General features: G+C 58.3%; 1 protein-coding gene across 1 annotated transcript in view; it reads right to left on the bottom strand.

Annotated features, from left to right (window-relative positions):
- Positions 1-279: 279 nt before the first annotated feature.
- NHEJ1 (non-homologous end joining factor 1) overlaps positions 280-26,479 on the bottom strand; it is a 146,213-nt gene continuing 120,013 nt past the window's right edge. The window contains exons 6-8 of the mRNA XM_074966750.1: positions 4,006-4,123; positions 3,596-3,732; positions 280-732 (exon numbers count right to left, since the gene is read on the bottom strand). Of these exons, the coding sequence (XP_074822851.1) occupies positions 652-732; positions 3,596-3,732; positions 4,006-4,123 (336 nt within the window). The 3' untranslated portion in view covers positions 280-651. The remainder of the gene's footprint in view (positions 733-3,595; positions 3,733-4,005; positions 4,124-26,479) is intronic.

Below are 26,479 nucleotides of genomic sequence, written 5' to 3'. Positions count from 1 at the left end.
GGCTGTGAAGGTGACAGGCTGGAGAGAAGGGCCAGGGCTTCCGTGTGCCCCCGCTCCTCTGGGGTACCTCGCAAGACCAAATGGGAGAAGCCAGACCAGGCCCCATCCCCAGCCAGACACAGTGTCCTCGGGCAGAGAAGGGCCTTTATTGCAAAAAATAAAGGGTGGAGCCACCCGTCCAAAGAACAGGACCCTGCCCCCTCCCCCCATGCAGCTCATCCACGTTCTCAGCCCTGCGGAGCACAGGGAGGGGCAGTCCCACAGCTGGGGGGGGGGGGGGGGGGAGGAAGGGCTGAGCAGGAAAGCCAGGCCAGTGTGGGGAGAGGAGATGCACAGGGGTGAGAAGCAGAGGAGACACCTGCCACACCGGCTCTGCCAGTGGAGAGGCCTGGCCACGGGCAGCACCAGAGACTTCCCAGCATCTAGTGCCCACAGGTGAAGTGAGAAGGGGCCGAACGAACTTCCTTCAGCAGGATCTGCCATGGGGGGAGAGGGCCCCACGCGCTGCCTGGAGCGGGAGCCCTGATTGGCCCTTCTAGATGCTGCGTCAGGGATTCAAGGCTCTGCGCTGGTGTCCTGGAGCTGCTGTGGTGAGCAACGAGTGCCTGGGGCCAGACCCCTCCCCACGGTAAGCGGGAGGGGCAGTGGGTGTCAGCCGAACAGCCCCTTTGCCTTCTTCCTCTTGGCCTTGGACACGGGCAGCCGGGCTCTCTGGGCCGGAGAGGAGGGAGTCTGGAACCAAAGGAACCTCTGTCAAACCAACGGGGATGCTCCCGCGGGCCGGGTCTGTGCATGAGGCTGTGTGCGTGTGTGCACGTCCATACACCCCCTGGCTTGAAGCGGTTTCCATCATATACAGCGTTGGTAGTTTGGTTCAATAGATCCCCACTGTACAAAGTGTTCCAGTAGCCCAGTGCTTGTCTGTCTGGGTGTGCATCTGTGTGTGTCTGTGTGCAGAGCCATGTCTCTGGGCGTATGTCCATGTGTGTGCATGCATGCACAGAACAGGAGCACTGTAAACCAGCCAGAGTTTCTCTAGCCCCTGCGTCCCAAAGCACTTCCCAGCCCGTAGCTCCCAGCATGTACCCAGCCGGGATGGGCACAGCAGCACCACCCTGCAGGTCAGGGCAGGTGGACAAGGCCCCTTGTTTCCAAATAAAAGTGCGGAGTTGATGGGAAAACGCTGCCCAGCCCAGTCACCACCCCAGAGACAGTGAGGGGCGCCCAGTCCCAGAGCTCCCCCACCCTGGCTCCCAGCCCCAGTGCTCCCACCCACCCTGGGCTCCCAGCCCCAGCTCTCCCCTGCCCTGGCTTCCAGAGCTCCTGCACCTCCCACTCGCTCCCAGTCGTGTGCAAACGACACACAGGAAAGCTGTAAGTGACAGATGCCTCCTCCCTGGGGCCCAGCCCTGCCCTGCTGGGATGCACCCTGCCGCCAGCTCTCGCCCGCACAGCATTCTCTCCCTGCTGGAGCCCAGCCCCCTCACACAAGAAGCTCCAGCCCCAATTTCCAGCCTTGCCCAAGGGAAAACCTTTCTGAGTGGCTGCCTGCCCTGCTGCCCCGCCTCCTGGGGAACAGCAGCCAGTCAGAGGTGCTGTAGGAGGCAAGCAGAGTTCTCGCCCCACCCTGCAGGGGCCAGAGGAGTTTTTGGGTAGGGGAGGAGGGAGAGGGAGCAGCCAACACCATTCTCACAGAAGGGGAGCAGGGAGCAGAGCCCTGCACCGGGACTGGGATCCCACAGGACCCGCTCCCATCATACTGGGAGTGGGTGAAATGTGCTTTGTTGCAGGTGGGATGGGCAGGCAAAAAACCAGACTGCGGGAATTTGCAGGAAATCACTAAATCTCTCATCAGTTTACCGAGAGTAGCCTATTCAGGACATGGCTAATTATTTTGTTTGAACTTCTCTTTCCTACACCTGTGTATCTCCCTGGCTCCAGATCCAGTGCTGTACACCGGCTCAAGTCAGGGCTGAGAATCACAGTCACAGGGTTTCTTGTGTGTTGTTCTGGGACGCCACATATGCGCAGACGGTCCCTGTTGTATCAGCTGGCTGTCAGTGCTGCGAGCAGTTTTTCTGTTCAATGTTTTTCAAAAAGCAGTAATAATCCTGACACAGAAATAACTTGACTGGGATGTTTCAAAGTTCTAAAAACAGTGCTTAAGTGGGTTAAAAATTTCAAGTTTTTTTTTTAAACAACTTACTTTTTATAATCATTAAAAAAACCTGCACCTTTTAAGGCAAAATTTTGGGGCAATTTGTTTTGACATTCTGTGTGATAGACACACAACAATAGTTGGTCATAAATAGAATTTCAGCAATGTAAAGCAAGTTTTTCCCTTTTTAAAATGAAGGTTTTAATACTTACATTTAAGCGAGGGATAGACAGAGACTTGATGTCTATTATAACAGGAGTTAAGGTATTATTTACACGGTTTAAGCAAGACTTGTTTAATCCTTTTAGTGGTAAAAATTGTGTCTGAATTCCGTTTATAATATATTAACCAACCGTAGTGCGTTTTTCAGTAGCGGGGGGAATCCGTCTCTCTTGCGGGATCTAAGGTTTTTATAGGTGGGAGCGGGATAAAAATGCAAGAAACAATGCGGGGGCGAGTGGGTATTGCAGGGTGGGAGCAGGACTGAAAAATAGTCCCAGGCAGAGCTCTAGTAGGGAGAACACAGAGCCCAGCAGGCCCCCTCCTGTGAGCCGTGGGTCAGTCTGCTCCCCCTCCCCTCCGCTCCCTCCCCTCCCATGAACCATGGGTCAGTCTGCTCTCTCCTCCCCTCCCCTGTCAATGGGTCAGTCTGCTCCCCCTCCCCTCCTGTGAGCCATGGGTCAGTCTGCTCCCCCCTCCCCTCCCATGAGCTATGGGTCACTCTGCTCCCCGCTCCCCCGCGTCTCTAACACCTGTGGGCAGTTCCAGAGGGGACCCCCACTGCAGAGCATCCCGGCTGGAGCAAGGGGAAGACGCCCCCCTGGAGCTGCAGGAGTGGGCTGGGTGGCACAGCACTAAGGAGCTGGAGGCCCTGCACCACCCCGCAGCTGAGCCAGGGTCACCTCGCTCTGTCCACTGGGGAGCTGGTAGCTCTGTAACTGCCCCACACACCAGGAGAGTTCACAATCCAAAGTTGGGGGGGTTTGGACTGGACATGTCCCATTAAGAACTTGGCTGAGACCCACCTGGTCACCACACAGCCACTGGATGGGAACCAGCTTTGATCAAATAGGGCCAGAAAGGCTCCATGTACACAGTCCTCTGAGCCAGCCCGTCCCCACCCTGGGGCTGGATCAGAGCCCTAGAGGGGAAAGGCCCAGTTTCCCATTCTCCACCCCCCAAGCCAGCCAGAGGGGAAAGGATCCCATAACCAATCCTATGAGCCAGCTAGTCTGCAGAAGGTTGGCTTGTGTCAGAGACTGAGGAGGGAACAGAGGACTCCGGAGCAGAACCCAGTCACTGCAGGCACTTGGTGGAACCTCTGTGGGGTGGAGGCTGCTCAGCACAGCTTGTCTCTCCCTCCAGGCCCAGCCTTTCCCCAGTCAGGCCTCTCACACCAGCCTTCCAGGAGGCTGCTGGTTTGGGAGCTGCACTTACCCCTGTGGCTCCCAGGCTCTGGGGCAGGTCAGAGGGTGGCTCAACCCTTTCCTGCTGAGAGCCCACCGTGACCAATGAGTCCATGGCCTCCCCAGCCAGCTGGGGAGACGAGGCGAGCTCCAGGGTCTCAGCATCCCCTGTCCCAAAGAGAGAAGGCAGGAGTCAGATATGCGTGAGGGAGCAGAGGGGCCAACAGCTAGGAGAAGGATGTCGGTCACCCACTGACTCTGGGGAGCAAAGCAATATGGACACCCCTAGCTATAGGGACCAGACCCTCCCTGCCTGCCAGGCCAGAAGCTCCAGGACCATTGGGATGGGGCGATGCCCAGTGCCCCCCACACCCCTTGTAGGAGGGGACCCCGGTACAAGCTGCACTGGACACATTTCCATCTCCCCTCCCCGCAACTCACCTGAGTAGCGCCGCTTCTGCGCTGCCCTCGCCTCCTGCCTGGCCACGGCCGTGTAGAGATGCTGCAGGGTGCTTGTGAATGCCTGGCCGTCCCCTGCACCGCACAGCTGGGGCAGACTCTGAAAGGGACAAGAGGCACCGTCAATCCCCCTCTGTGCCGTGCCAGCACCTGGTGCCCAGCCCAACGACGCTGCGGCTGAAGACTGTGCTCGGGGTAATTAGTGGGGGCAGCAATAGCCACCTGGGGACTTCACTGATCCCAGGCCCTCGGCTCCATCTCCTCTGAAATACCCCCAGCATGTTACATAGCCACTACCTGCCCGGAGAGCGCCCCCTCCTGACCCCACCCGACATCCTGCAGCACAGCGCCCCCTGGTGCCATGCTGGGGCCAGCAATGTCTGCTAGGGGAGAGCACCCCCTAGTGACCCCACCCCACTCCCTGCCCTAGTGCCATGCTAGGGCAGTGGGGCCAGCACTGACTGCAAGAGGGGAGAGAAAGCCCCGCCCCATAGCACTACTTACTGCTTGGCAGTCTGCCATCCCAGTGCCTTGGGCAATGTGATGGAGGTTCGATATATAACACAACTCTGGTGCCCCCCAAGAGGGGGTCTCATCCTTCTTCTGGGAGTGCAGGGGGTTTAACTGGAACATGTTCTCAGCATTGGGGAGCTCGCTGCCTGCACCCCCAGCACATCACCCCATCTGCCCAGCACAATCCTAAGCTGGGCCCCATCTGAGCACTGGCCCCACCCCCACAAGTGCAAAGTCATCTGGGCCAGCCTGCCAGCAGCTAAGTGGGCTCCTGGCTTTGCATTCTGCCCCTCAGTGGAGCAGGGTTCACTGCATTTCAGAGGCCCCTTGCCAACTACAGCTGGGGGCAGCCTCTGCCCAGCCGGTGCCTCATACTGTCCCCCTCAATCTAGTGGCCCAGAAATAGGCCCCACATTACCGCCCAATTACTGTAGGGCTGTGGGAACACAGAGATCAGAGATGGCAAGTCCGGCTCCTGTCCTGTATGGCCCCTACCCCTTTCCCTGTGGCATTCCCTCTCCAGAGCCCAGGACCACTGACTCATCCCCACAAATCAGGGGCTGCTCCCACAGCCGATGGGGACTAGGACAGATCATATGAGCGGGTCCCAGGCCAGCAAGGGCTTCTGAGATGCCCGACGCTCTGTCCAGAGGCTAGCAGGCAGCCAGTGCCAATGCCAGCACACTAGGCTCACAGCATAATCTGCTAGCTTCAGTCTCCTAGTGCCTCAGACTGCACGGTGGGTGGCTCTGGCCTGCTGGGGGCCTGGATCCGTGTCACTATTCTTGATGTTATAACAACACCATCTGGTATCAGGAGCCATGCTGCCAGGCCTGAGAGATTGTCCCTGCCCCAAGGACCTTGCAGTCTAAACTGAGATGGGCGAGGAGGCAGGATTACTAGCCAAGGCCACACTGGGAGTCTCTGGCAGAGCCAGACACTGAACCTGGGTTTCCTGCATCTCCGGCCAGCACCTTGACCATAAGGCCAGCCTGGCCCTGTGGGAGATGTGGTGTTGCCCTGCTTGCCGGGTGCAGATGAAAAACGTGGAGCTTCCTTAGTTGAGGGGCACTGCACCTTGACCCAGGGCCAGCGGGCACTGCTGAGTGGAAGAGGTAGCTGGGCACCCATCTCCAGACTCACTGGGACACTGCTGGCCTGGCAGCTTCCACTTACACCCTGACGCTCGGTGCCAATCTGGGCCCTACCAGAGCAATGGGTGCATGGGCCTACAGGCCTGCACTCAGCGCCCAGCAGGGTTGCTCTGGACCTGGCCTTGCAGAGCTCCTCCCGCACGGGCTGAGCAGCTGGCAGGACAAGCCTGCTCCAGCACTTGGCAGAGCCCTGCTCCTCCCCAGCTGTGCACACACACACCTGCTCCAGCCTGTGGGCTGGAGTCCCATTCAGCAGAGGATTCCAGAGGCCGTGCCTGGGGCTCTGCGAGCTGAGAGTCATTCATGAAATGCTGCTGATAAGATCTAATGGGAAGGGCTGTGGCTTCCCCTGCAGGAGCGACTGAGGCCCTGAATCAGGCAGCAGCCTGTGCGATAAGGGGCGTGTGAGGCCTGGGCCAGGTCTGAGTTTCAGCCAGGCAGGGGCGAGCAGAGACGGGACCCCAACCTCTAGCAGGACACCCTCGTCCCCTCCCTGCTCTGATTGAGGCAGAGGGAGGAGGCTGGGATTCTTGAGCACCCCGCACCACAATGCAAAGCTGTGCCCACCAGCAGCCCCAGAGCAGCATTGGCATGGGGGGGGGCAGAGACAGGGTGAGGCAGCAGAGAGCCCTTCTGCATAACTCCAGAGCCCACTCCAACCCAGAGCCTCTCAGCGCTGCTCCTGCCATGTGGCCCAGGCCACCCCCAGTCCTCGGCACCCCTCACAGGCACTGCCCACAGAACAGGGAATGGGTCAGCACTCCGATATCTGAGTGCCCAGTGGAAATGGAGTCCATGGCCAGTGCTGGGGGTGACATCCCATCCCAGGACACATGACCATCACCTGCCTTGGGAAGGCCGGTACCCCATCCCCCACACCTCCAAGGGCATCGGAGTAGCTAGCAGCTGGTACCTGCACACCGAGACAAGCCCCCTGCCTTTTCCACTTGGTTGCACGGGCTGCTGCAATGTTCCCCAGTGCAAATGCCATGCTGCACCCCAGAGCCAGCAGTCACTGAAAGCACCCATCTCTGCTGGGCCCACGTTCTCTCCCATCCCTTCTCTGGCACCAACAGCGCCCCTCATTTGTTTGCCAGACAGGGTCCTTTTCCTGGGTAAATATGCCCAGGTGCCCCTGGGGACTCAGCAGGGCCCTTGCGAGGAGGGGCTGTGTGCCTCGCACAGGCTGGGCATTTCTGCCAGCTGTTTGGCATCATGAACAGCTCTGTGTCCCCACTGCAGCCGATACCTCCAAACGGCCACATTTGCCATCCCGCTGCAAAGCAAATGACTTTCCCAGTTTGTTTTTCCTTAATGGTTTTTTCTTTCGCTCGAGTGCGTGCCCGGCCCCAGCTCGGCGCGGTGCCAGGCGGAGCAAGCGTCATGCTCGGCCAGGAGGCGAGTGCTGCAGCATGTCCACAGGAAACCAAACAGCACTTGCCACATCTCTACCTCCATCTGAAGTGAGTTGCCATCCCAGGGCTCTGGGGATGGGAGTGGCCCTGGCCAAGTAACACAGGGCTCCTGGGGGAGCATTTCAGACCCTCCCCCGAGGCAGGAGGGACTCCCCTGTACAATCATCAGAGCCACGCTGCTCTCAGAGGCCCATCTGAGTTTGGATGGGGCTGCTGGCCTCCGTGTGCTCCCTCTAGCCCATAGGCCCAGCGGCTCCAGAGCAGCTAGCCCGAGTGAGGAGAGGCCCCCCCGCCTTTATTTGAACACACCCAAATAGCAACAGGGACTTGGCCGAGGTTCCCATCCCCACACCCGCAGGGCAGGAATGGCAGCTGCCCATGCAGCTCCTAGCAGAGCAGGGCAAACGCGCAGAAGGCATCACGGCTCCACTCAGCAGGCGTAGGGACCAGCAGCAGCAAGCACAGCTCTGCGTGCCTACAGGGCAGGCTGGGAAAAGTTACTCCAAAGGAAGGAAATTCCCAGGCAAGGCTCTCACTGCCCCCTAGCTCATCTTCCTCATGCCCAGCAGGGGGTGCTGTGAGGAGCAGGGCAGGGGCACTGGCTGGGGCAGGAGCTCCTGCCTAGATAAGTCCCAGCTGCCCAGCAGGGGGCGCTGTGTCATGGTGCGCTCTCTGCTATGGAGAAGCATCTCCCCGATGCCGTGCCCAGACACGCTCAGCCCACACTGCACTGACAGAGATGCAGCAGGCTCCCTGCCTGGGGGAGGGGGCACATCGCGAGCACTTTACCCCCCAGCCCCAGCACAAAGCAAACCCATCACCCTGCCTGCAGCGTGTGTGTCAAAGGTCTGAGGGTGAGGGCTAATCTCTGCTGGCTCTGCCCACTCCACACCCAGACAGCAGAGAGAACAAAGTGTAACAGATAAAGGCCAGTTCCTCTGTGCTGGAGGGGGGCGTGGATCTGCTCAAGGCCAGAGTCCACAGCCTGCGCCTGGCAAGTCACAGCAAGGGCCTGCGACTGCCGTCCCCTCCTTCCTGACCTGGGGCGTCTCCCTGGGGTGCTCGAGGGAGGGAGGAGCAGCCATTGCTGACAGGCCCCTTGCTGGTGCTGGATCAGTTCACCTGATGCTGGTCCCGCTTGCTGGGGCCGGGGCGGCTGGAGCACGGCGGCCCAATGGCACAAGCAGAGGCGGCTCTCGGCATGGAGCTGAGGGGAGCTGCTGCCACCAGTGCCCAGCTCCAGGGCCCGTGGCCACAGGGGGCTCAGCTTCAAGCCCAGTCACACGGGCGAGGGGTGTAGGAAATGGCACCTGGCACAGCCACTGGGCAGCACAGAGCCCCTAGGACAGGCAGCCAAGCACTCGCCCCCACTGCCAGGCCGGGCCAGCCTCAGCCCACCACTACCCTCATGGAACTGGAGCCAGGGCTGCTGCCTGGAGGGCTGCAGGCCTCAGGAGTGCTTCACCAGCCTGCACTAGTCCCCGGGCTAGTGCTCCTCACCCCCAGCTCTAGGGACAAGCCATTGGGCTGGGAGTCAGAGACCATGGGGGCAATTCCTGGGCAAATGAAAGCACCAAGAAATCAGCCCTTTGAGACATGGCCCCAGCACCTCCTGCTCCACCAGCCCCCGCTCTCTGGCACCCTGAGCTTCACTGCACTGCTGCTCCTACATCCCCAGCACTTCTGGGCTCGCTGCCAGTTCAGCTCTTCTAGCACGAGACCCCCAGCCCCTCGCCCCCCAGCCCCTCGCCCCCCATTGGGGGCTCTGCGACCCAGATCCGAGCCTTGGCCAGATTTGGAAAAAGGTGCCAGGGAAGGAAGGTGAGGAGGAGAGGGCAGAGACAGGAGAGCACTGGGCAGCTGCTGCCAGCAGCTGTCCCCTCCTCATTGCCCAGGCAGCCTGCAGGACTTCTTTCGGGGGAGGCAGGCCAGGCCCCTCCAGCAGCCCTGAGTGCAGAATGCTGGGAGAGCAAGGGGGAGCAGGGGGCACGAAGGTACAGGCTGTCTATCTGCCCCTCCTCCACAGCCAGGCACAGGAGGCAGCTCCCCCCTGCTGCCTTGGCAATGTGAAGATCCATGACCTGGAGCGGCTGTTTTCCTTGTGCTGTGACCCAGCCTGGCGTCTCCCTGCCCGCTGCCAGAGGCAGGAGGGACTGCCTGAGGGGTGAGAGCAATGCCTGGGCCCTGAACGTCCCTCTCTGGGCCATCCTTGGCAACTCGCCAGCACCTCACCGGCGTGCACACGGTTGCCCTGTGAGGGAGGGGGACTCAAGGAACGGAGGAGAGATGGGTCCAGCCCTTCAGGTGACCCTTCCCCATAGCATAAACACACGGATCACGGGATGGAACAGCACGTGCAGAACCACTACAAGGGAGCAACGCAGTGTTCCCCTGTGGAACTCCCTGCAGCAGGAGGCAAGTGCGGGAGTCACACACATCCCATGCAGGGCAGGGGTGATTTGATGGCCATTGGTCACGTCTGCAGCTCAGGCCTAAGATTAGGATACGGGCCCTCTGCCCAGAACTGCCCCATGCTCTGCCCCTGGACTATGCACACCCTTTGCAGGGCTTCCTAGGGGTTGCTCCTGCACAGTCACCAGTGCCCAGGGGCAGCTGGGCTAAGTGGGCACTGTGCTGTGCCCACCACAGAGGCATCTCAGATCTGCTCCTCCTGGTTTGCTCCAGAGGCTGCAACACCACACAAAGCCGGGAAGGTAAATGCACTTCAAAGGAAGGCCAATAGCAGCCAATGGAGGCCGGACGCAGCCCAGATCAAAGGCACAAGCTGGAGTCATAATTCAGAGAAAAGCAAACAGCAGCTCCCAGGAAAGTTGGGCACGGCAGCGGAGTGAGCAAAGTGTACCAGATAGTGCAGCGCACGGGTCAGTGCCCCGGGGAGGCGGGCACAGGCAAGTCGCAAAGCACAGGGAACAGTGACCCCTGCTGCCTGCTGCCTGCAACTACCAGTGGAGACTTCTGTCCAAGCTGGGACGGAGTTGCCAATCCCTAGCCCCAAGCAGCAGTGGCCTTCCTCCGGCGCAGCCCTTCTGAGCACTATTGTGGGCAGAGCACGGGGGCTCCTGGGATTTCACCGTGTGACAGAGATCTCCTCAGACAACACAGGTGGCGGGGTCACACTGACACCCCTGGTACTGCTGTCTGGTGCAGCTGCACCCCTGAGAAGGCAGCAGGGAGGGATTTTAAGCAAAAGCTTGTTGTAGCCCCAGTTCCTGGGCCAGACCCTGAGTGTGTGTAACACAGCACAGCTCCACACACAGCAAGAGAGCTAGGCTGGCTTATGCCAGCTGACCCCATTCGAGGAATAGCTTGTTTTCCTAGTGCCTAGCAGCAGGTGCAGTGAGCTCCCTCTCGCTGCCATGCCCCCAGGGTTGCCCCAGCTCACCAAGAGCAGATGTTGGAATTTCAAAGCCGCCAGCTCTGGGCCACGTCCAAACAGCGCCAGAGGGGTCGGAGGGGCACACAGCAAAGGGTCAAAGGGAGATGAGTTTTTAAGCGAAGCTGGGAACACTTCCCCGCAGAGCACTGACTCATCGGGGGATCAGGCCACTCCAGGATACCAGCATGCCACCTACAAGCTCCAGGAGGACGCGAGAGAGGCATCAAGCCCCTGGGGCACAGGGTGGCCTGTGTCACGTGCCCAGAGAGGGTGTCCCCACCTGTGCACACCCAGGAGCTATTGAGCCTGGAGGTCGCTGGGCCCGACGGACTGCCAGGAGGGGCACAGGCTCCTTGCCAGCATACCTGGCTGAGGCTCTCTCTCATAGCACCAGTAGCAGTGAGGGGCCATGTGGCATCATGGCTGTGGGTTTCCTTAGTGACCAGAGGGGAGATGCCGCATGTTCTCAGCAGGGAATTCTGCAGAGGGTGGCATTGCCCCCAGGCACACAGCATTTCCGCCAGCTGCCCCGCTGAGCCCTGGCCATCTGGATGTCTCAGGAGAAGCAGGAGGCACGTGGGGTGGAGCCTGGCTCTGGATTCAGTCACCACGTGCTCCAGGACCTCGATCTCTTGCAATTAAGTTTAATTCTTGTCTTCTGTGGGCTAGAGATGTGTGCTGGGTTGAGCAGCATGGGGCTGGCATTGGCCTTCAGGGTCAGCCAGTTATGCTGGAATGAGGCCAAGGAGACAAGGCGCCCAAGCCACCTGTGTAAAGAACCTGGGGCCGTGGCATTTGGAAGTGGAAGTGGGGCTGCTCCCGGCTGTTTCTTCTGCAACAGGAGACCTGCTGCCCATCCCACTGCTGTAGGCTTCCCCCAGCGCTCCCCACCCAGCTGTGCCTTGGGATAAACAAGCTCTGGGACTGCGATCCCTCCGCAAGCATGTGCCCCAGCTGACGGCTAAGTCAGCTCAGCCGCCTGCCCTTCTCCATCCCAGCAACACCTGTGCAGCTCCCCAGTTGAACACACCGGACGCTGCATTGGAGTCTCGCTTGGGTGCCCGTTGGACAGATGCTGGCTCCGAGGTCTGAGAACCCTGCATTCACACCCCAGTGGCTCTGGGAGCTGAGGCTCGCTTTCCCAAGCTGCAGCTCATCAGCTGCCCAAGCCCCCTGAGTCTTCATATTCCCCCCCGGGAGCCGCCCACAATCCTTAGTGACTTCCATGAACAGAACCAGTAGGTGACACCTGCAAATGACTCAGGCCACTGACCACCTCCCCCGCGAGTCACTGACACACAAGACAGGCCTGGTCCCAGCCTGGCACATCTGGCTCTCGCCAGGCAGTCTCCCTGCCCACCCCTAGACTGCCTCGGGGGCTCTTTTTCCTACCACTCTCCTGAGGGAACATGCTGTGAGCTAAGGCCAGCGGCAAGAGAGTGGGCTTCTCGGCGCCTAGGGGCCATCCCAGAGCTGCTTTCTGGGCTTGCCCACAGAAGCTGAGTGGCACCAGAGCCAACTCAACCCCTGGGCCAGCGTGGGGCAGTAGACGGGGGCGCAGAGCAAACGGGTTCATTTGGGGAATGCCCCAGGAGAGGGGCTGGATGGAGCACACAAAAGCTCCTTGTCCAGGAAGCACTGCTGGGGGGCTACTTCGCCCTCTGGCCGGGTAGCAGATAAGCAGCTGATCCCCAAAGCCCTGATCTCAGCCCAGGTCAGGGAGGTGCAGAGCCAGCAGCAGCTCCATGCGAGGGGGCATGCCCAGCGTGTTATGACTACCTGGCCACAAGGCCAAGTGGGCTGCGTGGGTATCAGATGGAGCGATTCAAGGCTACGGCAGGAGTGCAGGAGGCTTTGCAGCATGCCCTGAGTAGATGTGCGATTAGTGACCGGCGAAGAATTCCAGGGGACTCCTGGGCAGACAGAGGCCCTGATCACTACTACAAGGCAGGCAGTGCCTGAGGGGAAGAGAGGAGCTGCTTCCCCATCCTGTCCCTGCAGCTCCTCATGCCCCAGGGAACCTCAGCTGGAAGGGGGTGGCAAGGCAGGCTGCACCCGTGTCTGCAGGGGACATGCTTGCAGGGAGGGCATGGGCTGCAGAAGCTGAGCACTGCCTTGCCTTCCTGCCCAGAGGGCCTGTGTGGCATGACAAGGGGGGTGGTGCCACAAAGCGTGATGGGCATGGAGCACATCAGCACAGGGACTTAGGGAGCCATCTGAGAGAGGCCTTGGAGGCTAAACTTAGATTGTCAGGAGGAAGGTTTCAATCTGGGGCCTTCACCGTAGTTCCCTCTGAAATGCTGCTGGTTCCACATGTCGGCTCCGCGAGGAGACTCCTGCCGGCCAGACGTGATAGTGCCACAGAAACCAGGCACCAGGGACTGCCGGAGCTGGCTTTTCCATACTGGGTTGCCAGTTGCTAAATCCGATGGGCAAGACTCCAATATAGCCCCGACCCCGATTAGCGCCTCCTGTTCCAAAGAGCCCCCGTGGAGTCACCGGGCCCTGCTCCAGGCAAGGGAGGGTGACACAATCTGGCCCAATGCTGCAGCAAACAGCAGGACAGTGCAAAGCTGTGTCGGGGGCCGGACACCTCTTACTGACCATGGCGGCAAGAACAAACTAGGTTCACAGCACAACCTAATCTGACAAAGCATATTGCTAAACCCGAAGCACAGACCATTATTATACACCCGCTTTGTGCAAACCCATGGATATCAAACAGAGACCTCTAGGCCAGCCCCCTGCCCAGCAGAGGATGGGCAGTGAGTTCCACAGGTTACCGGAGTGTCATGCACAACACACATCTCTCTTTGGCTCCATCTTACCTGATGGTATCTTGCAGTGACAATAAGTGTCTCCTGGAGGGCGAAGAGCAGTGCCCAGTCTGCCTTCTCTCTCTCAGGCATCATTCCCTATGCTGCTGTCACGGCCCCTTTCCTTCGCTTCCTCTCTAAACCAAACAATCCCATTCTTTTCAACCACTCCCCACAAGGGATGTCTCTCCAGGCCCCTAAACACTCTCTGACCCCCTGTCACGGAATCCCTGGGCGATGCTCTGGAACTGCTCCCTAGGAAGCCAGTCAGGACTCTGGAGAAGTCTCCTTTCTGTAAGCAAAAAGAACAGGAGCACTTGTGGCACCTTAGAGACTAACCAATTTATTTGAGCATAAGCTTTCGTGAGCTACAGCTCACTTCATGTTGCATCTGATGAAGTGAGCTGTAGCTCACGAAAGCTTATGCTCAAATAAATTGGTTAGTCTCTAAGGTGCCACAAGTACTCCTGTTCTTTTTGGGAATACAGACTAACACGGCTGCTACTCTGAAACCTTCCTGTGAGCAGACTGTCTGTAGGGCAAAAAGCTCACACAGCTTCCATCTTCCTGGGTCTGACCTCGGAGCATTAAACATCCTCTGGCCCTCCGTGCGCTTCCCACAGCCAGTCCGCCCAGGCAGGGTCCTGGGGAAGCCAGAGGGTCCTGCACCCCAACTTCGCAGTCAGACGTGACTCTCAGCCAGACAGTAAAACAGAAGGTTTATTAGATGACAGGAACATGGTCTAACACACAGCTTGTAGCTGCAGAGAACAGGACCCCTCAGCTGGGTCCATTTTGGGGGGCAGTGAGCCAGACAACCCCGTCTGCACTTCACTCCATGTCCCCAGCCAGCCTCAAACTGAAACTCTCTCCAGCCCCTCCTCCTCTGGGCTTTGTCCCTTTCCCGGGCTAGGAGGGCACTGGATTCCTTTGTTCTCCAACCCTTTAGCTCTCACCTTGCAGGGGGGAAGGGCCAGGCCATCAGTTGCCAGGAAACAGGGTGTCGCCCATTCTCTGTGTCCAGACCCCTGCACACACCTGCCGTCTAGGGCTCTGCAACGATCATACACCCTTAACCCACCACCTAGATACTTAAGAACTGCCTAGGGGAAACTGAGGCACCCCCACACTATTCAGAGGAAACATTAAGAACAGTCCTGCTTCGTCACATCTCTCCCCCCTTTGAGACTGAACTGAGCAGGGTCACTTTAGCCAGTGACCTGGGGAAGTTCGAACCCACCAACGTTCCCATGGAGGCCCAAGCATCTCTCCCTTCCTTGGTGGGAGTTACACCAGGCCCCTCCAGTTTCACACCCTCCCTTAGATCGGGAGTGGTCGATAGCACTCACATGCCGCATGTGGGAAGGTTTATGCGGCCTGTGCCCTTTTGCCACCCCAAAATCCCCAGGGGTCACACTGGGATCGGGTCTTCTCCCAGCGCTCCAGTCTGGAGGGCTGCAATTCGGGCTCTCTTGGTTAAGAGCCCCCATCTTGACCTGGGCCACATACTGTTCACTTACAGAACTAGCATGGAGACATTCCTTTCTCAACAACCTTGCCTCCCCAACAAGCTGGCCAAACACAGCCACTTGGTTATAGGACTGTTTAATTTTCTTAACAGCTTTCACTTCATCTGAGACCTTCTCAAAGCTATCCACACTGGATCTTTCAACAGGAAAGTCAGTGGATCCATTCACAACAGAAAATTTCTGGCTGTTAGGAACTGGAACTTTCTTGATTAAATCACTTTCACACCCTTCAGTTGCAGTAAACTGCTCGCAAGGACTCCATGAGGATTCCTTTCCCTAGGGCTTTTCTATGCAACAATTCACCCCTCACAGAAATTCTGCCCTTACCCTCTTTACCTAGGGCTTGCTCTAAAGGAACACTTTCCTGAGCAACAACAGACTCTTTCTGGGTCTCCCTTACATCCAGAATTACCTCTGGCCCTTCAGGCGGATTAATACACAATCCCCTTTCGGGCAAACTCACAGACTTCCTAGATAAAAGGTTAGAAGCATTCTCCTTCTCTTTGCCACACACAAGTTCAAGAATCTTTTCCTTCTTGCTACAGGTTTCCACACCCTCAGTAGGTAACACAATCACATCACCTTCATGCTCTCCTTGTGCCCTGGCTAGGATCTCACCCTGATTAGACAGAGTTGCTACACCCTTTCCCAACAACACACTAGCAACAGGCAAAATACAAGCACCAGAATTGTCTGGGCTCTGGGATTTTACATAGACACTAACTGGATGCGACCTAGTTACAGGGCCATTCTCCCGAGCAGACACAAACTTAGGACCCTTCCCTTCCTGGGCTTTAGCTGAATCCAGAACCAACTCTGAGACAACTGCACTACCCTCAACCGTCACAGGCTGAAAGGCCCCTTCTGTCTGCTCCACAGACAACGAAGAGCCGGACACACTTTCTCCTTTCCCAGACACACAGCTTGGGATCTCATTCCCCTTGTCCCAGCACACAAGGCTGGTCACAGACAACTGCTTGGAGACCAGGGTAGCTCCCTCCATAGGCAAGTCAATACCCCTGACAGACACAGGCACATTTCCTTCACGGTCACAATTCTCCACCCAGCTAACAGGAAAGGTACAGGTTTCAGAGTAACAGCCGTGTTAGTCTGTATTCGCAAAAAGAAAAGGAGTACTTGTGGCACCTTAGAGATGAACCAATTTATTTGAGCATAAGCTTTCGTGAGCTACAGCTCACTTCATCGGATGCATCCGATGAAGTGAGCTGTAGCTCACGAAAGCTTATGCTCAAATAAATTGGTTAGTCTCTAAGGAAAGGTACAGGGACACTCATCTTCCACTCTCCTCGCCTTCCCACACTGCTAACTAGACAAAGCCATCAGCTCACAAGGCTGCCCAGGCTCATCCAAACTTTCCTTACCAAGCACTTTGCCTCTCCCAACAGATCCCCTGCCCTGCCTGTGTCTCCCCGCATTCAGCTGGGGTCTCAGTTCCCACTGTGCTCAGCGCTGCCCTGGCTGTCCCAGTGGAGGTAGGCAGCGAGCTCGCTGCTTTCCTCACTGCATCAGAGCCAGCGTGAGCCCCCGCTCCAGTGTGCACGGGGGCAGGGAGCATCTCTCTGTCCCACCCAGCCCCAGGGGGCTGGTTACAGGCAACCAGGTATCCTGAGCCTAGCCGCTCCTCCCTGCTGCCAGCCAGGTCATCTGCACCTTCACTGACCGCCGATTTCCTTCACCGCCGATTGGTTCCCTGGATTCAAATTCAAACCCTTGGCAGTTACAGGAGCAGGGCCTGGATCCTGTCCCAAAGAGACATAGCCGCCCCCCAACAGGGTCTCGCAGCTGGTGTCCTGGAGAACCACAACGACCAGCCAGCCCCACCCCTCCTGGGTCTGCACAGGGATCTGGGCCATAGGCAGGGCAAGGGGCTTCGTCCCTGGGACCCTCACCCAGCTCACACAGCCCCTCAGCATCTGAGGCTGCACCACCCAGGGCCTGACAACAGTTCTCTCTGTCCCAGGATCTTGCCACCCCAGGAATGTCTCCCCATTGACCATCACCTTCTCCTCCCACTGGGGGTCCGAGGGGCCTGGCCCCAGGAAACTCCACACAGACATATAGGTTGGGGTCAGGAGTGGGAGCCTGTCCATCTCCCCACCCATCCGGCTGACGGAGTCTATGGCCTTGGGACCCAGCAAGGGAGCTAGACTCTGGGGCTTTTCCACAGGGTCCCCCTGGTTCAAATCTCCAGCCTGCTCAAAGGCAGTGAGGAGGGCATCCACATCCCCCCTCTCCTTAACCAGGGGCAGCAATTTAGTCTCAAGGTTCCCTGCAGAACTGGCACCCCGGGGTCTATCCCCACTCACCCCTGGGAGGTCCCCTAGGCCTCTCCGCTCCACCACCGCCAGTTCATGCTGCTGCTGCTTCTGCAGCTCTTTCTCGGGCTCTCGCTGTCTCTCACAGTCCTCTTGCTCTCTGGGACTCAGCTCCAATCCCGTCCATCTCCGATCCCCCGATGGGGAACCCGATCGTGAAGATCCCCGTCTGGTCGGGGACAGGAGTCTTGGGGATGCCTGGCTACTACTCCAGCTGCTCCCAGATCCTGCGATAGCCCCATTTGGGGTCAGGAATCTGTTCCTTAGAGTGGTCATCCTCCTCCAGCTGCACGATGAACTGTGCTTTGGTGAACTTTCCAATGCGCAACCCTCTCTTTCTGCACAGGGTTACAATGTCCTTCTTAAGGAGACGGTGACAGGCCATCACTCCGCTCTTCCCAAGTTGTTGTGGACTCACAGGCCTGTGTGCTCTCAGCTCCCCACGGTTTCCAGGAGAACCCCTAGTGTGCCAGCCCTTCTCGAGGTCACCACCTCTTTGCCAGGGTCCAGCCGCAGACTCCTCTGCCCCTGGGACCGCTCACTGCAATCCCCAGGGGAACCCTGTTACTGCAAAAGTCCTTCTCTCTCCCAGGGCCAAGCAGCAGGCTCCTCTGCCCCGAGACTGCTCACCGCAGTCCCCAGGGGGACCCCATTACTGCACAGTCCTTCTCGCTGGTCACACACTCCCAGGGGTTAACCGCCCCCCGAAATCGCTCCTCTCTGAGCCTTCAGCACGCCTGGTCCTCGTCAATCCCCCTTCGTTTTACTGCTCCCCAGTCACTTACTGCACAAAGTGCCATCCATGGGGTGCAGTACATCCCACCGCTGACACCAGTTGTCACGGAGTCCCCGGGCGATGCTCTGGAACTGCTCCCCATGAAGCCAGTCAGGACTCTGGGGAAGTCTCCTCTCTGGGAGCAGCCTGTCTGCAGGACACACAGCTCACCCGGCTCCACCTTCCTCAGTCTGACCTCAGAGCATTCAGCATCCTCTGCCCCTCCATGTGCTTCCCACAGCCAGTCCACCCAGGCGGGGTCCTGGGGAAGCCGGAGGGTCCTGCCCCCCAACTTCGCAGTCAGACGGGACTCTCAGCCAGACAGTAAAACAGAAGGTTTATTAGATGACAGGAACATGGTCTAACACGGAGCTTGTAGCTGTAGAAAACAGGACCCCTCAGCTGGGTCCATTTTGGGGGGCAGTGAGCCAGACAACCACATCTGCCCTTCACTCCATTTCCCAGCCAGCCCCAAACTGAAACTCTCTCTGGCCCCTCCTCCCCTGGGCTTTGTCCCTTTCCCGGGCTAGGAGGGCACTGGATTCCTTTGTTCTCCAACCCTTTAGCTCTCACCTTGCAGGGGGGGAAGGGCCAGGCCATCAGTTGCCAGGAAACAGGGTGTCGCCCATTCTCTGTGTCCAGACCCCTGCACATACCTGCCCTCTAGGGCTCTGCAATGATCATACACCCTTATCCCACCCCCTAGATACTTAAGAACTGCCTAGGGGAAACTGAGGCACCCCCACACTATTCAGAGGAAACATGAAGAACAGTCCCGCTTCATCACACCCCCCTCTCTGCTGTCTGAGACAGGACGCCAGGTTCCCAGAGGAGGGCGTCCAACTGATTGACAGAAAGGCACTCCATTGGTTCCCCATCCCATTCCTTCACTAGCCTGATTCCCCCTTTGCTTTTGGGACGACACTGCACTCAGCCAAGATTCTCGCTGATCTGCCCACAATGGCCTGCAGGCGACAAGGGGATCATCCTGGGCTGGAGCGACAATCGTCCATCCATCCATCCTTCCACACTGCCCCACAACGTGAAAACAAGGAGGGTGCACAAAGGAACGGAAGGGCAACACCTTCACAGCCGCTGCGAGGGAGTGCTACCCTGCACGCTTCATTTACGGCCAGCCTGTGGAATTCACTCGCCGTGGCACAGGCTGTGCCGGGTGAACCTTCGCACCATTCACACACCTGGTACCTCACAGACATTAAAGCCAGAAGGGCTCACTATGGTCATCTAGTGACGTCTGCCCCGACATAGCTTCTCCCAGTCACTCCTGCTGTGGCTGGACCAGAGCCGCTGTCAGACAGCCACCCCATCTGGCCAGAGAGACTCCACACCATGGGGAGCCCCACGGCCTGGGGGAGCCATTCCAACGGGTCATTCCCCTCCCAGGTACAAATCTACATCTTATTTCCTGTCTGCATGTGCCTGGCTCCAGCCCCAGTCCCTAGACCTCACTCTGCCCTTGTCTGGTAGGGTGGGAGCCCTCTGCTACCACACACGATCAGTTCCACTTCCATCTCCAGCACCCCGCATGCAGAGGGGAGCCTGTGCACAATCCAGTGAGATAATCCTGGGTATGAGCAAATCACCCCCTCCTGGCACTAGCCCAGCCCCGCAGGCGTCAGAGAAGGGTGCCCCCATCCACACCAAGGACATGCAGGACACTGCCTTGCTCGAGACATCAGCTGTTGGCCCTGCTGGAGCCAGGGTCGCAGGCTGGCTGGACCAATGGTCTGATCCGCTAGAGCAAATCCTCAGCTCCTGTGTTAGTGCCAAACACCAGAGTCTAAATCTGTCGCTCTCGCGGATGGGGACTGACCCTTTCATTATCACACCAGAGCTTTCTCCGCGGCTGCAAACATTCCTCTCTGCACACCCCACATTCCTACTTTTTAATATATTTTTAACTGAAAAACAGAGCGACTGGGGCCTGCTGGAAATTACAGGCTGGCTGCTGTGGCTTGTATGTCAGATCTGCCCACATTCCCGTGGCGAGCCTCAGCACATGTTCCACCAAGGGCACGCTTCATAATTCACGCTGCAGCCAGGCACCACGGGGCGTGGGCCAGGGAAGGGGAGCTCCAGCTTTCCCAGGCTCACTCCCACCGGCGGGCTCCATGGAAGTGGTGTGGTGGAACGGCACCCAGGGAATGGCACTGGGATGACCGAGGCGGGCACAGCAGCAAAGGCTGGCGGCTCTGTACCACTCCACACTGGGTGCAGGATGAGTCGGGGGCCTGGGACATTTTGGAATCAGCCCTCAAGGCCCCACCTTGTCACTAGGCCTCCCCCACATCATCCCCTTCCACAGCAACAGCAACTCACCCAGAGGCGTGGAGAACACATGCCGCACCCGTGGCTGTCCCAGTCCCCCTCACTCAGCACCCTGGAGCCCTGGGTGGCCTCGCTGCAGCTCCCACCAGATCAGCGCCACCACCAGTGCCCAGCACCCCTCCCAGTACAGGCCGGAATCAGCACAGGAAATGCCAGCTGGTGCCTACAAAGGGCCATTCAGTTCCCGTCCTGGATCAAGTGGAGAGAAAGAAGCGCGCACGCTCGCCCGGTGACTGCAGAGACCAGCGCCCCTGCTCGTCTTTAGCCCTCCAGACACCGCTGGGCTCCCAGGGAAGCTGACAGACACGGCTCCCAGGTTCACGAGACTCTTGTCTGGGGAGCCTCCCACATCCCTCCCTGCCAGCAACATCTGCAACCTGAACCCTTCCCTCCCCTGCACCCTCACATCGGCTGGGACACAATAAGCACAAGACCCCCCTCCACCCATCCTGGGCAGGTCACTGCCCCTCCAGACCAGATCAGCCCTTGGACAGCCAACAGCCAGCCTAGATGACTTGTCTACAAAACGCCCATTTGCTGCTTGCTTCCCCTAGTCCAGGGGGGTCAACCTGAGCCTGAGGAGCCAGAATTTACCAATGAACATTGCCAAAGAGCCACAGTAATACGTCAGCAGCCCCCCATCAGCTCCCCCCCTCCCGCCCCCAGTGCTTCCCGCCCGCTGGCAGCCACACCAATCAGCGCCTCCCTCTCCCTCCCCACGCCTCGTTTCACTGGGCGAGGGCACAGCAGGCTCTGGGGAAGGGGCAGAGTGGGGGCAGGACCTAGGGCAGAGCCGGGGGTTGAGCAGTGAGCACCACTAGCACATTGGAAAGCTGGTGCCTGTAGCTCCAGCCCCGGAGTCGGCACCTACGCAAGGAGCCCGCATGTTAACTTCTGAAGAGCCACGTGCAGCTCTGGAGCCCCAGGTCGGCCACCCTTCCCCTAGCCTCTGCCCACCCGTCTGTGTGTCCATGAGCTCCGTGGGGAGGGGAAATGCCAGGAGAGTGTCCAGCACACTGGAAACACCATCAAAACAATTGACCAGTATGTCATGGAGTCCCCGGGCGATGCTCTGGAACTGCTCCCTACGAAGCCAGTCAGGACTCTGGGGAAGTCTCCTCTCTGGGAGCAGCCTGTCTGCAGGACACACAGCTCACCCGGCTTCCACCTTCCTGGGTCTGACCTCGGAGCATTCAGCATCCTCTGCCCCTCCGTGCGCTTCCCACAGCCAGTCCGCCCAGGCGGGGTCTTGGGGGGGCCAGAGGGTCCTGCACCCCAACTTCACAGCCAGACGTGACTCTCAGCCAGCCAGTAAAACAGAAGGTTTATTAGATGACAGGAACATGGTCTAACACAGAGCTTGTAGGTGCAGAGAATGGGACCCCTCAGCTGGGTCCATTTTGGGGGGCAGTGAACCAGACAACCACGTCTGTACTTCACTCCATGTCCCCAGCCAGCCTCAAACTGAAAAACTCTCCAGCCCCTCTTCCTCTGGGCTTTGTCCCTTTCCCGGGCCAGGAGGTCACCTGATTCCTTTGTTCTCCAACCCTTTAGCTCTCACCTTGCAGGGGTGAAGGGCCCAGGCCATCAGTGGCCAAGAAACAGGGTGTCGGCCATTCTCTGTGTCCAGACCCCTGCACACACCTGCCCTCTAGGGCTCTGCAATGATCATACACCCTTACCCCACCACCTAGATACTTAAGAACAGTCCCGCTTCGTCACATCTCTCCCCCCTTCGAGATCGAACTGAGCGGGGTCACTTTAGCTGGTGACCTAGGGAAGTTCGAAGCCACCAATGTTCCCATGGATGCCCCAGCATTTCTCCCATTCCTTGGTGGGAGTTACACCAGGCCCTTCCAGTTTTACGCCCTTCCTGTTTCACGCCCTCCCTTAGGTCGGGTGTGCTCGATGGCACTCGCAGGCCGCATGTGGGAAGGTTTATGCGGCCTGTGTCCTTTGGCCACCCCAAAACCCCAGGGGGTCAAACTGGGATTGGGTCTTCTCCCCAACAAGCTGGCCAAACATTGCCACTTGGTTATAGGACTGTTTAACTTTCTTAACAGCTTTCACTTCATCTGAGACCTTCTCAAAGCTATCCACACTGGATCTTTCAACAGGAAAGTCAGTGGATCCATTCACAACAGAAAATTTCTGGCCCTTAGGAACTGAAACTTTCTTGATTAAATCACTTTCACACCCTTCAGTTGCAGTAAACTGCTTGCAAAGACTCCATGAGGATTCCTTTCCCTAGGGCTTTTCTATGCAACAATTCACCCCTCACAGAAATTCTGCTCTTACCCTCTTTACCTAGGGCTTGCTCTAGAGGAACACTTTCCTGAGCAACAACAGACTCTTTCTGGGTCTCCCTCACATCCAGAATTACCTCTGGCCCATCCAGCAGATTCCTACACAATCCCTTTTCGGGCAAACTCACAGACTTCCTAGATAAAAGGTCAGAAGCATTCTCCTTCCCTTTGCCACACATAAGTTCAGGAATCTTTTCCTTCTTGCTACAGGTTTCCACACCCTCAGTAGGTAACACAATCACATCACCTTCATGCTCTCCTTGTGCCCTGGCTAGGATCTCACCCTGATTAGACAGAGTTGCTACACCCTTTTCCCAACAACACACTAGCAACAGGCAAAATACAAGCACCAGAATTGTCTGGGCTCTGGGATTTTACATAGACACTAACTGGATGCGACCTAGTTACAGGGCCATTCTCTCGAGCAGACACAAACTTAGGACCCTTCCCTTCCTGGGCTTTAGCTGAATCCAGAACCAACTCTGAGACAACTGCACTACCCTCAACCGTCACAGGCTGAAAGGCCCCTTCTGTCTGCTCCACAGACAAAGAAGAGCCGGACACACTTTCTCCTTTACCAGACACACAGCTTGGGATCTCTTTCCCCTGGTCCCAGCACACAAGGCTGGTCACAGACAACTGCTTGGAGACCAGGGTAGCTCCCTCCATAGGCAAGTCAATACCCCTGACAGACACAGGCACATTTCCTTCACTGTCACAATTCTCCACCCAGCTAACAGGTAAGGTCCAGGGAAACTCATTTTCCACTCTCCTCGCCCTCCCACCCTGCTGACTAGACACAGACATCAGCTCACAAGGCTGCCTAGGCTCATCCAGACTTTCCTTACCAAGCACCTTGCCACTCCCAACAGATCCCCTGCCCTGCCTGGGTCTCCCCCCACTCAGCTGGGGTCTCAGCTCCCACTGTGCTCAGCGCTGCCCTTGCTGTCCCAGTGGGGGTAGGCAGCGAGCTCGCTGCTTTCCTCACTGCATCAGAGCCAGCGTGAGCCCCCTGAGCCCCCGCTCCAGTGTACAGGGGGGCAGGGAGCATCTCTCTGTTCCACCCAGCCCCAGGGGTCTGGTTACAGGCAGGCAGGTACCTGAGCCTAGCCACTCCTCCTGCTGCCAGCCAGGTCATCTGCACCTTCACTGACGATTTCCCTCACCGCCGATTGGTTCCCTGGATTCAAATTCAAACCCTTGGCAGTTACAGGAGCAGGGCCTGGATCCTGTCCCAAAGAGACACAGTCGCCCCCCAACAGGGTCTCGCAGCTGGTATTCTGGAGAACCACAACGACCAGCCAGCCCCACCCCTCCTGGGTCTGCACAGGGATCTGGGCCATAGGCAGGGCAAGGGGCTTCGTCCCTGGGACCCTCACCCAGCTCACACAGCCCCTCAGCATCTGAGGCTGCACCACCCAGGGCCTGACAACAGTTCTCTCTGTCCCAGGATCTCGCCACCCCAGGAATGTCTCCCCATTGACCATCACCTTCTCCTCCCACTGGAGGTCCGAGGGGCCTGGCCCCAGGAAACTCCACACAGACATATAGGTTGGGGTCAGGAGTGGGAGCCTGTCCATCTCCCCACCCATCTGGCTGACGGAGTCTATGGCCTTGGGACCCAGCAAGGGAGCTAGACTCTGGGGCTTTTCCACAGGGTCCCCCTGGTTCAAATCTCCAGCCTGCTCAAAGGCAGCGAGGAGGGCATCCACATCCCCCCCCTCCTTAACCAGGGGCAGCAATTTAGTCTCAAGGTTCCCTGCGGAACTGGCACCCCGGGGTCTATCCCCACTCACCCCGGGGAGGTCCCCTAGGCCTCTCCGCTCCACCACCGCCAGTTCATGCTGCTGCTGCTTCTGCAGCTCTTTCTTGGACTCTCGCTGTCTCTCACAGTCCTCTCGTTCTCTCGGACTCAGCTCCAATCCCGTCCGTCTCCGATTCCCCGATGGGGAACCCGATCGTGAAGATCCCCGTCTGGTCGGGGACAGGAGTTTTGGGGATGCCTGGCTATCACTCCAGCTGCTCCCAGATCCTGCGATAGCCCCATTTGGGGTCAGGAATCTGTTCCTTAGAGTGGTCATCCTCCTCCAGCTGCACGATGAACTGTGCTTTGGTGAACTTTCCAATGCGCAACCCTCTCTTTCTGCACCGGGTTACATTGTCCTTCTTAAGGAGACGGTGACAGGCCATCACTCCGCTCTTCCCAAGTTGTTGTGGACTCACAGGCCTGTGTGCTCTCAGCTCCCCACGGTTTCCAGGGAGAACCCCTAGTTTGCCAGCCCTTCTCGAGGTCACCACCTCTTTGCCAGGGTCCAGCCGCAGACTCCTCCGCTCCTTGGACTGCTCGCTGCAATCCCCAGGGGAACCCTGTTACTGCAAAAGTCCTTCTCTCTCCCAGGGCCAAGCTGCATGCTCCTCCGCCCCTGAGACTGCTCACCGCAGTCCCCAGGGGGACCCCATTACTGCACAGTCCTTCTCGCTGGTCACACACTCCCAGGGGTTAACCGCCCCCCGAAATCGCTCCTCTCTGAGCCTTCAGCACGCCTGGTCCTCGTCAATCCCCCTTCGTTTTACTGCTCCCCAGTCACTTACTGCACGAAGTGCCATCCATGGGGTGCAGTACATCCCACCGCTGACACCAGTTGTCACGGAGTCCCTGGGCGATGCTCTGGAACTGCTCCCTACGAAGCCAGGCAGGACTCTGGGGAAGTCTCCTCTCTGGGAGCAGACTGTCTGCAGGATACACAGCTCACCCGGCTTCCATCTTCCTGAGTCTGACCTCGGAGCATTCAGCATCCTCTGCCCCTCCGTGCGCTTCCCTCAGCGAGTCCACCCAGGCAGTCTCCTGGGGAAGCCAGAGGGTCCTGCACCTCAGCTCCGCAGTCAGACGTGACTCTCAGCCAGCCAGTAAAACAGAGGTTTATTAGATGACAGGAACATGGTCTAACACAGAGCTTGTAGCTGCAGAGAACAGGACCCCTCAGCTGGGTCCATTTTGGGGGGCAGTGAGCCAGACAACCACGTCTATACTTCACTCCATGTCCCCAGCCAGCCTCAAACTGAAAAACTCTCCAGCCCCTCCTCCTCCGCTGGGCTTTGTCCCTTTCCTGGGCTAGGAGATCACCTGATTCCTTTGTTCTCCAACCCCTTTAGCTCTCACCTTGCAAGGGGAAGGGCCCAGGCCATCAATTGCCAGGAAACAGGGTGTTGGCCATTCTCTGTGTCCAGACCCCTGCACACACCTGCCCTCTAGGGCTCTGCAAGGATCATACACCCTTACCCCGCCCCCTAGATACTTAAGAACTGCCTAGGGGAAACTGAGGCACCCCCACACTATTCAGAGGAAACATTAAGAACAGTCCCACTTCATCACACAGTAGCAACTACATGAGCCAACCTGAAAAACTCCTGGACTCTGCCCAATTCCAAATCTGACCGAGAGAAGGTGCTGCCCAGCCAGAAAGCAGGGGTCAGAGGGGCACCCATGGCTTCAGCCCATCAAACCCAGACGAGGCACCAGTGCCCTGCGCACTCGGCACAGTTACTGCACTCACTCCCTGCAGGGACAGAGCCACCCACCCTGAGAAAGCTGCAGTGGGTCCAGACACAGCAGCCCACCCACCTAGCGCCTGTGAGCCCATCCCCCTGGTGCCCCATCCCTGCACTGGCTGGCCAGTGATACAGAGCCAGAGCCTGTGCTATCCGCAGTCTCCCCTGGGCTCAGCAGAGGTCAGGGGAGGCTGGGTGCTACGCTGGTAAAGGCTCCCAAATATCCATCTGATAGGTGGGCAGGTTCTAGCGCGCTCTGTGCTGGACCCCCAGGGAGGTGGCTGGGCTGGCTCCAGCAGGGGAGATGAGGCCCGTTT

The sequence above is a fragment of the Natator depressus genome, chromosome 11 (genome assembly GCF_965152275.1).
Source record: "Natator depressus isolate rNatDep1 chromosome 11, rNatDep2.hap1, whole genome shotgun sequence".
Classification (NCBI taxonomy): Eukaryota; Metazoa; Chordata; order Testudines; family Cheloniidae; genus Natator; species Natator depressus.
Note: the sequence above shows the minus strand (reverse complement) of the source record. Positions and strands in the feature narration are given on the sequence as shown.